This window comes from Trachymyrmex cornetzi, unplaced genomic scaffold (genome assembly GCF_001594075.2).
Source record: "Trachymyrmex cornetzi isolate Tcor2-1 unplaced genomic scaffold, Tcor1.1 scaffold248, whole genome shotgun sequence".
Classification (NCBI taxonomy): Eukaryota; Metazoa; Arthropoda; class Insecta; order Hymenoptera; family Formicidae; genus Trachymyrmex; species Trachymyrmex cornetzi.
The window spans coordinates 1,664,584-1,675,360 of NW_017297144.1; the positions used below are offsets into that span (position 1 = coordinate 1,664,584).

Sequence of the window (10,777 nt, forward strand, 5' to 3'; positions counted from 1 at the left end):
TTCAATATAAATGATGAGATTCTACGTACACATCAAGAACAAAAATATTTTTCCATCTCTATTACGAATATGTTTATTGATTCTGTTTTGTTTCTGGATTGCCTATACACTTTCAAATTTTCACAAACTTGACACATCAAAAAAATTAGCAATATGACTTGGGAAGAGATTAAACCAAAGATTTCAGTACCAATATTTTGTATACTCACGCTCTGCACATTTCTAGCAGATATTCTAATTGACGAGAAAAAATAAGGAATAGAAAATAACAATAAGGTTTGTATAAATACGATTCAATTTCTGACAGCAATTATTTCTGATATAAACAAAACATATATCTTGATTCCATATTATTTTTAGGAAAATAATTATTCAATCATAATCTATATATTCGTCTATATAATTCTAAACAGATATAAGTAATATCACCTCTAATATTCACACGCATTTCTATAGAAATATAATTTAGTTATATTAATTAATTCTCTTTCCCAAGTTTTTATTTGCCTTCGTGTTTTATATAAAATGGTATAATATTATGTACGTTTACCATTTTAGCACATCCCGATATGATGGTAAATGAACTGGAAATAACTCAAGACGAACAAACATTTCAAAAAGAAATTGCTCTAAATAGATTATCATCGATAACTCTTCAACAAGCTCGTAGAAACGTAATCCATGTTGATGATGAGTCAACAAAGGAACACAAACACACCATCGAGAAAACGCTGAAAAAATCCACTGACATGTTCATCCAAAATTTAAACAAAATCTCTAAGATAGATGTTAAGGATAAAAAAGTAAGTAAACATTATCGTGATACACGAATAATTTGTGAAAATTAATTTATTTGTATATATATGTATATATATATATATATGTACAATTATATAAATATCATTTAAATTAATTTTCACAAATTTGCCTATCTCAATGTTATCTTACTTTATATATATATATATATACAAATTTTACCTATTTTACGTATATTTTATTTATAATTTTATATACCGTATAATACGAGAAATATTTAAAGAACTGGAGTATACATTTTAACATATATATTAAAATACATGGTATACAAAATTATAAATAAAATTCTATCAAAAAATCTGACATTTAGATGATGTACACAAATTGTAGATCATCTAAATCTGAACTTGATGTTTATTATTTTTTAGTTATTAGATCTCATCGAGTCTGAAACGCCTTTGAAACTTCCTGAATCGCCTAAGGACACAGTGTCGTCGAAAACATCAAAAGATGAAATACAGAATGCGGAAATGAAAGTTCCACCATTTACGCCGCTAGAAGCAGCTGCTATATCCTCCGTCCTCGAGGAGTGTTTAAACCAGCTCGCTATAATCGGATTCATTATACCAGCCAACATCGACCCACGCTGGGATGATTCGTTCAAGACAATCGACGAGACATACGGGGTACCTGATGAACCTGAAATTATCTTCAGAGAAGACATGGGCCTGTTACCAATTGTACCCACGAAGGCTGAAAAATTGCAGAGGGAAAGGTGCGCAAAAACACACCCTCATACGTGTTTTATAATACACTTACGCAAAAGTATACTCTACATTCTATTGCTTTGATGACTAGCAGATATATGTAAAATTCATTTAAAAAACGTCATGATCTCGAAAAGTAATACGTTATTTCGAGATGTTTTTATCGGAGCTCTGTATATGTTCAAATCTTTCGCGAAAATATTTTGGTACGTTACTGTCGCAGTAATCCTACTTTAAAAATAAGAAATCTTTAAAGAGAAAGATGCTCTTTGGACAATCGCGCTAATTTGCATCCGCTTCTCCAATAAATCTGCATTTAGGAACTATGTATGTGAAGTCCTAAAAAAAGTCCTTCACGAAATAAGGAACCATAGAACATTTGACAGTCTGCAAAAAGAGGTTGATAATATCGCGAAGAAACTTGAAGGCGAACGTAATCTTGAAGAAAGCGCCCAGATGTGGCTCAACCGAGCTGAACAACTTCGAGAGCAACTAGAATCCGATAAAAAAGCGAACGAGGAAGACAGAAAAAGCACGATAAAACTCGCGCAGGAAAGCGACGCGCGAGTCGATCACGCGATATTCATAAATAGTGGAAAATTGGGTAACGCATAATCTATATAAATGCGTTTGATAGTGTTCTGATTGAGTACATTGCATTCAGGCTATGCGGAAAAATGGGCGAAAGCTAGATTGGAGCAGCAGGAACTCAAACTGAATCTACAAAACAGAGATATGCTGAACAAATTGAGTGAATATTCAAAGGAGTACAATACGGAACACGCTATTTCGTCTGAAATACATACTTACTTAGAAGCAGACATCAAAGAGAAAGAAGAGCAGATAGATATATGGACGAAAAAATATAATAAGGAGATTGTGGAACGACAGGAAGAAATCGATGAATTAAAGGTATATTCCAAGATTTTAACATAATATAAGGTGTAGTTAAATAAATAAGACTAAATAATATCCGTATAATATACATATATATCATATACATATATATTTAACTAAAGATAAACATATTAACAGATAAAAGATAACAAACTTAACATACAAAAAAATAAAAATAAAAAACAAAATCAATTGTTTAATATAATGATACTAATAAGCTTGAATTTAATAATGAATATCTTGATCCGATAATAGAAACTAATAGAAGAAGAAAAACTAGAAATAGAAGAAATGCACGCTTTAATGGACAAACGGCAGAAATTTATCAACGAATGCATTGCCGAGGAAAATAGATTGAAAGAAGAAGAGAAGCTAAGTAAAGCCGCAACTGTTATCCAATCGACATGGAGAGGTCACATGGTAAGAGAACAATTAGGAAAATACAAAGGTCTGTGGAAACAATTGAAAAAGCGGAAGAGATCACGCCAAAAAAGAAAAGCCTAATGAAAATAAGAGACAAAGAATACATCTAAGAAAAAAAGGGCTTCAGTGTCTAAACAAACGACAGAGAGTTTGACATTTTATTACTGAAAAGAGAGTTACCGCTTTCTTTACACACTAATAATGCCTTCGAAGTATCTGTATAAATTATTCAAATATATTTTTAAACAAATATTAGAAATACAGTATTTACATGAAGGTCTGACTCACACACATGCAAACATGACAAGCGCACAGCATTGTTCTACACATTATTTGAACATTACCGAGTACGAATTCCGTACACATAAGTAGTATATAATGATATAAATATACCGGCTCAGTATCGTACTCGATAAAGGCATAACGTCTCTCGGACTTATTCTCGATCCTGTCGCACATTTTCAAGCTAAAAATGACAGCCGCTGAAGCAATCAGTGGCAGTGTGATGATCACTGTACATTCCCTACGTATCGCAACACGTGGAGAATAATCACGATTTTACCAGTAGTGTACAGGTTGGTATAATGCGATGATAAAATTACAAACGTTTATGTGTGAACCGAAATAGGATTATATTCATCGCTCAGTCTGCATGTACTAGAAAAAGTACTGTATTTATAAGTTTTTGCAATAGACAAACTAGTGCGAGCGATTAAATCTACCTTCGCGTCTTATCAGATACGTGTCGAGACAGTTTACGTTCCCCAGTATCGCGAGATGGCCACTGATCTGTTACCGACACAATTCGCGCACATAGGATCTCCCGAGTCCATCTACGGGTTAAATACGTGCGATTCCAACGACGAGGTAGCGAAATTAAATTCGGGCTAGAGCGAAGTGAAAATACCGTCGCGAACGAAGCGACGGGTGTGCGCATACATGCGCGCGTTAGAATTTGAGAATGGTAATTTCTCTACGAGATAGGGGCGTGTTTAATTGAAGTGGAATTTAAACTGGAAGGGAGAACCGTGGAAGTGATGGAACTCCTGGAAGGGATTGAAGCCCTGCTGGTGTCGGCCCGATTCCGGATCCAGAGGATCCTCGCCCTGATCGAATTTCGCCCTCTTCTCGTCGTCCGTAAGAACCTCCTTAGCAGCGGCGATGTCGATGAACTTCTTTTGCGCGCGTTTCTTCTCATCGCCCTCTTGGAAATTATCAGGATGCCACTTTTGTGCTGCTTTCCGATAAGCCTTGATAATATCCCGCTTATTCGCCGTTCTTGGAACGCCTAAAATCTTATAATAATCTCGCGACTCCGATAACTTTTGCCGTTGTTGGGCTTTTTGCAGTCCCTGTTTGGCTCTTTGGAAGTTTGAATCTATTTCTAATGCTTCCTTAAAATCCCTGATGGCTATTAGAGAGAAAATATATTCGTTTATTACAATTATAAAATAGGAAAGTTTTATATATACTTTGGCACAAAATATGTAAGATTAAAATAATAATCAAAAATGAAAAGGGATGTTGGGAGTTGGCATGATTTTGTAGCAAGAAGTGTAAGTAAGTTCATGTAACTTTTATAAAAAGTGCGCAGTTGTTCTGCAAGAACAAGAATACTTTGATAATTCATTCACGATCTACACAAAATTTGAAATCGTACATTACACAAACTGCATATTTCGCTACAAGTACGAACCTTCTTCAACAAGTAAAAAACGAAGAGAAATTGAACAACTCAAATCCGTATCTTTTTCACGCATATTTTTGTGCGAATTTGAGTTTTTCAATTTCTATTCGCTTTTTACCCGTTGAAGAAGATTCATATTTGAACCGAAATATGCAGTTTATGTAATGTTGTATAATTTTAAATTTTGTGTAGGTCGTGAATGAGTTATTAAAGCATTCTTATTATAGAATTGCACACTTCTTACCACGTCGATTCCAACTCCTTTTTTAAATTTGATTATTATTTTAAACTAGCGGTAGTGTAGATTTTTTTTGTACTAAACACAAGATTAAATTACCATCATCGAACATTTCTGCGGCAAGATACGCTTCTGCACTGTCGCACAATACACTCGGTTCTCTTCTGATATTTAAAGCCTCTTGGCAATTACTAATCGCCTGAGTTGCCTCAGAATTTTCTGAGTAACATTTGCAGAGATAATGATAAGCCATGAATTGCACTTTCGGCTCGTTTGGCTCTTGCGTTAATACACGACGAGCTGGATCAATGCACGCGTCATAATCCTTTTCCTCCAGTGCTGTCTCTGCATCTTGTAATAACTTCTTTATCTTTCTAATCTTCTTATAAAAGGGGAAACATTGCTTATGGTCAGGATCAAGCTTTAAACATTCTCGAATCTCCCTAAATATTTATGATAAATTAATTGTGCGTCTTAATAAAAATATTGATTATTCTAATGATTAATTAGAATGCCTCATCACTTTAATGCTCACTTTAATGCCTCATCAACGTCTCCGAGACGATAGAGCAACGTTGAGAGCTTGAAGAAACCCTCCGTATTATCAGTTACCAATTTTGTAGTTGAACGTATGTCCGATACGGCACTCATAAAATCCCCAAGGGCAACATGACTCTCTGCCCTGCGTTCTCTAAGATACGAGGACCACGGACATATCTCGATGAGTCGAGTAATTTGTTGTACAGCTGCTACGTGGTCGCCGTTATACACGAATATATCGACTAATTTCATATCTTCTCTAGCTGGATATAACCTATCTAAGGCATTCAAGGCATCCCTATTATTTGGTTCTAATGCTAACTAGAATAAAGAGAGGCGACATGAGACGAATATACAAAATGTGTAAAAATATAACAGACGTTTGCCAGCAAAAGACAGTTGACAATACATATAATACAGAAATCGTTACATCCTCCTTGCCAATGTTAGAGGAATTCTACAATAAGCCATTAGTCATAAATCAGAAGTTAGAAGCTGGAAATCGACTACTCACGTCGTCAATTTTTAGCTCCTGACTTCTAATTTATGACTAATGGCTTATTGTAGAAAGTCCATTAAGCAAGGATGAAATAATTCATTGTAGATATTCTGTATCAGAGTCTAACCATGAAATGATGAACTTTTGATTGGTCTGTCATTTTTGTTAACTTCAGTAAGTTAGAATGAATAAGATAGTACAAATTAAAATGATAAGATACCATAAAGACAAACATATATATATATATATATGTGTATATATATATATATATATATGTATCCTTCTTTCTCACTCTTGTTTTGATAAAATTGGTTGTGGCCAAACTCTGTTATAGAGTCTCTAATTCACTGTATTACACTGTGTCATCTGTGTCTTTGGCTGAAAAACGACCAATACAAACACAAAGGATGACATACCACGTCGTGAAAGTCGTTTTCAGCCTCATCAAAATGAGCTTGCTTAAGTAAAATGTTACCACGTTGCAGTTTCGCTGGTGTAAAGTCTCCCTTCAGTTCTAGAACCTTGTCGAGGTCAAGGAGAGCAAACTTGGCTTTGCCAAGCGCTAAATAAACTGTACCTCTCTTATAATATGTCAAGTAATTACTCGGGTCCCCCTCTGAAAGAAATTCAGCCTTGAATTCTTAGACCATTGTCCTCTCCAGCATAAAATCAGCTAGCAAGAGAATCATTCTCGCGAATTAAAGACCGGGTGCGAATTCTCGGTTCAACATACCAACTGCTGCATGGTAGTGTGACAACGCATCCTGTAGCTGACCCTTCGCCAGGAATTCTCTGCCGTACTCCAGATGTTTAGCAATCTCCGCTTGCGAGACACTTCCGACCACTAAAAAAACAGGCGTTATCAGTTGTTCGTGTGGATAAACGGGCTCATTTACGCAAGGGTGAAAGAGAAGGTTAGAGGTGCACGTACCGTCGAGGGTTAGATCCAGCAGTGCCACTATCAGGAGACCGTACATGACTGAGGGAAGAAAAAAATCGGTTCCACTGCGTACGACGTGTTATACTGTAAATAAGGAGACTAAACGTACTCGGCACCGCCAGATCAACACCTAACCAACCGATAACACAAAACTGCCCAGCCACGCCGCCATTGCGATCGTGGTCATACGTGATTGGCGTAGCCACGAGTCGTGTCTCTCCCACTGGCATGGCTTAGAGAGCCTTACAGGGAGAGAGTGACAAACTGCATCACGTGACCCGTCTCCTCTGATTGGGTATGGGCGTCAAAGTTTCATAGGCATAGAAGAGATTGGAGAAAACTGGTCACGTGACCCCCGTCCTGATTGGACGTGATACAATTTACCACTCTCCCCCCGTGATGCTCTTTCTCGTGGCTCAAGCACGAGGAATACCGCGTTCTGCGCGGGGAAAACGAATATCTGAGATGTCAAATGTGTTAGAGGAACCACTAAACGGGATCACTTTGACCAACTCTTAACAAGTTAATCAATAATTAACTTATTAAATAATGCATAAAGAAAATATATACAAAGAGGAGTTATAGACAGAACCGTCTAAAGCAAAATTTCTAACTATATACCCAATCAGAGAGAAATCTGAGAGAGGCTATGCCGGTTTTTTTTTTCCTGTTACCGTACAGGAAATCGCCCGTACACTACCGCCAGTACATTTTCAATTTGAGAACTACGTGACTGTATACATTTTCTAACACTATCGATAAAATCGTATCGTCGAAAGTAAATATGGTTCGTCTCTATACTAAATCCTCAGAACAGAAGCGTGCCGACTATTCATAGGAGGGATAGTTTAATGGGTCCTTGTGAACGAAAAAAAATTGAATTTCGCATTTCCTACTTATGTAAATAAAAATTGTTGAATTTTAATAAACGAAATTAAAAATTCAAACAAATTAATTTAATATATGAATTTTGTCTTATAATATCTTATAAAATTATATACGAAATTACGTTTCTTTATACAAATTCACACATCTGGCGTGTTTTAAAAAGACAAACTTTGAAAGATAAACTGTCCAGACAATTACTATACATGTTTCAGAAGTATCATAAGAATTACTTTTAAAAAACTAAAAATTCTAATGCAAAATTAAAAATTCTAATTAATTAAAGATTCTATACAATACAAATTCTTATTAAGGAATAATGACTTAGATTCGTAATTACAAGCACGTTTTACAGCATCCAACACAAAGGGTGGCCATACAAGGAGATGATAAAGGATTTAATCGCTTTCAGTAGGAATTTTCGGAGCATTTAGATAAAAGTGACAAAAGAGAAAGTCTTAATCCTTTTATAATCTTTATTATATTCATTTTTGTAGAAGTCTCCTGTCACTCTCTCTTCCTTCTCTTCGCATAATACTATAAATAAACGGAAAATTCACCGAATGAAAGAACACCGAATTAATATGTGATCGTCCCGTATGAGGTATTCTTTTTTGTAACAATAGTGACACTCTACATCAATTCTTCACGAGCATATCTTATATGCCTACGCACGCAAGAAGTACGTGTACGGAAGAGCGTCTAGAACGCTGAGAAATTGGGGAAAGGAGAAATCGAAGAAATGGAGGAAGAAAAAGAAAAGAGAAACGCGCACAGAGAGATTTATTGCTAATGAAGAATAAATATGCGACATATGCTGATGAACCCTTTTCTTCTTCCTCTTTAATCAATTTCTCCTCTCCCCTTTCTGCTTTAGAAACACTCTCCTTTTTTTTTCTTTTATCAATTTATCCAATGCGCATATATATGTATATGCTTATATATGTATATACATATACATATGTACGGCCGTACAACGATTCATCGGAACATTCGCTTTGTTTTTTTTTATCTTTATTCGCATATCCGGTTTCGCCTCTACATTAGCGCGTGTAAATGTGCAAATTATTAAATAAGAGACCGACAGAATGGTACGTTCACCGTTCCGTTAAAGACACCCCTCCCGCTCGAACATGCGAGTGAAGTGAATAGCAGTATCATTACGGTTACAAGTTAAATAACGCGCGAGAAGCGTACGCATGTCGTCAACCCCTCTTACCGGGTCGCAACCCTTTCGCCGCACGCAGGCGAATTTTTCTTTCATTTTTTTTCCTCCGGTTACACGCGCACAACATACGTCCTCGTACCAAATCGAAAAATCGCTCGGAACAAGTTAGAAGACATTTCTTTTGCCATCCCACCTCGCTGGCGCTCCTCCGAGGAGGAACGGCCGCTGCTTTTGTTCCTCTTCCCCCGTGAAAGTTTGTTGGTGCTTTCTAGTAAACGATATGATGTAACACAATAATAATCATTTCATCTTGTTTAACATTGGCAAACAACAAGGATGTGATCATTCACTGTGTTTCACTGTGTCATCTATGTCTCTTGCTGGAAAGCATCCTGTAATGGGTTTTCTGCAATAAGCCATTACCTAAACTTCAAGTCTTAAGCCGTAAGAAATTGACCAAATCAATTATTCTTCTCACATTTGACTAATGGGCTTTCTACAATAAGCCATTATCTAACTTTTAAATCTTAAACCGTAAGAAATTGACTGATCATGGGCTTTCTACAATAAGTCATTACTTAAACTTTAAGTCTTAAGCTATAAGAAATGCAGTGAACTAATCATAATCGATTATTCTTCTCAAATTTGACTGTAATTGGTTAATTTCTTATGATTTAAAACTTAAAATTTAGATAATAGCTTATTGTAGAAAAAGCCCATCATAATTGATTATTCTTCTCACATTCAACCCGATTTCTCACAGTTTAAGACTTAAAACTTAGATTGTATCTAGCTTATTGTAGAAAGCTTCTAAGACTTAAAGTTTAAGTAACGAATTATTACAGAATGTGTGTAACTCTCGGCCCCAAAGGGATCATAAAGGTGAAGAACGGAATACGCGCCCGTTCCTCCTCTCGACAAACGTCGGTCGGAAGTCCTCCCGATCGACGTGCGCGCTTAATGTAAAATAATAAAAAATACAAGACACACTACTCGCACGTGAACAATTTCACCGCGACTCGCCGGCGACATCCTCTCATTCGTCCCCGGCGTCTGTAGTATATAATCGCGCGAGCGTTCGCGTTTTACATTTCATACGATGTGTAATGTGTTTCTCTTGCGGAATTCCCTTTTACCCCTTGTGGTAATGATTGCAGTCACAGTCAACGCCGCTTTTCCCCTCTCTTTCTTTTTGTTTTATCCCCTCTTTAATGCCTACTCATCCGATGCTCTTTAGCCCCCTTCTCGTTTTCACTTCACTTCACCTTTTCCTTTTCCTTGCCTTTCCTCGCACTATACTCTTTAAATTAATCTTTCGTCTGATCATATATTCCATTCTTTATATTTGTATCCGTAAAGTGTTTCTTTTTTTTTTCCCTAAGGCTGCTCGTCCGATATACTTCAGAGGACCAAACATGAGACGAAAAGTACGTGTACAGTACAGAAGATACATTTACTGTTTACCTTCCGAAACGTAGAAAATAAATACTAAATCGATCAATAAATAATATAATCGCGGTATATCGTTTTCTATCTCTCCTAAGTATGCTAATACGCTATAAAAAAAATCATAGTACCGTACATTTAATTTACACATATGTGAGTTTATTACACGGTGGACATTTGACTATTTTGCAGGAACATTCGATGATAATCAGATTCGATATTACGTGTCTCAGATTTACGAGAAGTACAAAACGAAATTTATCTATTTGCTCTTCAAGAATCCATGATATCGTAAAACGAGAAAACTTTGGTCCAAATTCTTGATAATGTTCAGCATATCAAGATCGGAAAACGTTTTTAAAACGACTTAAAAATGTTTTTAAGACGTTTTATGTTTTGATTTTGAACATGCATGCTAACCAGATATTTTTTTATAATTTGAGCCAAAATTATTCCGACTAGGACAAAATTACCCCATTTTACAATATAAAGAAATTGATTAAATGCTATTAAAAAATGAGATTTATCTAT

The 10,777-nt window shown here is 35.9% G+C and overlaps 2 protein-coding genes across 3 annotated transcripts; one reads left to right on the forward strand and one right to left on the reverse strand.

Annotated features, from left to right (window-relative positions):
• Positions 1-98: 98 nt before the first annotated feature.
• Positions 99-2,999, forward strand: LOC108761464 (IQ domain-containing protein G). 2 transcript variants are annotated; one of them, XM_018508043.1, is made up of 6 exons: positions 99-276; positions 559-803; positions 1,185-1,531; positions 1,844-2,127; positions 2,188-2,435; positions 2,676-2,999. In XM_018508043.1, exons 2-6 carry the CDS (start codon positions 570-572, stop codon positions 2,922-2,924), a joined length of 1,362 nt encoding a protein of 453 aa, XP_018363545.1. In that variant the 5' UTR covers positions 99-276; positions 559-569; the 3' UTR covers positions 2,925-2,999. The 2 variants fall into 2 exon arrangements, with proteins under 2 accessions (XP_018363545.1, XP_018363544.1); XM_018508042.1 differs by having other exon boundaries at positions 99-275; positions 555-803.
• An 813-nt stretch (positions 3,000-3,812) lies between these two features.
• P58IPK (dnaJ homolog subfamily C member P58IPK) lies at positions 3,813-6,923 on the reverse strand. Its single transcript, XM_018508041.1, has 6 exons — positions 6,739-6,923; positions 6,541-6,651; positions 6,224-6,423; positions 5,304-5,629; positions 4,868-5,211; positions 3,813-4,254 (listed from the first exon to the last, which is right to left on the reverse strand). The coding sequence occupies exons 1-6, from the start codon at positions 6,782-6,784 to the stop codon at positions 3,836-3,838; spliced, it is 1,446 nt and encodes a 481-aa protein (XP_018363543.1). The 5' UTR covers positions 6,785-6,923; the 3' UTR covers positions 3,813-3,835.
• Between the last annotated feature and the right edge of the window lie 3,854 nt (positions 6,924-10,777).

Coding starts and splice junctions, on each gene's coding strand:
- LOC108761464 (XM_018508043.1), top strand. CDS start 570: ATGATGGTAAATGAACTGGAAATAACTCAAGACGAACAAACATTTCAA. Junction 1,532..1,843: donor GAAAAATTGCAGAGGGAAAG/GTGCGCAAAAAC, acceptor ATCTGCATTTAG/GAACTATGTATGTGAAGTCC. Junction 2,128..2,187: donor CATAAATAGTGGAAAATTGG/GTAACGCATAAT, acceptor CATTGCATTCAG/GCTATGCGGAAAAATGGGCG.
- P58IPK (XM_018508041.1), bottom strand. CDS start 6,784: ATGTACGGTCTCCTGATAGTGGCACTGCTGGATCTAACCCTCGACG. Junction 6,424..6,540: donor ACACTACCATGCAGCAGTTG/GTATGTTGAACC, acceptor AATTTCTTTCAG/AGGGGGACCCGAGTAATTAC. Junction 5,630..6,223: donor AAAACGACTTTCACGACGTG/GTATGTCATCCT, acceptor TCTTTATTCTAG/TTAGCATTAGAACCAAATAA.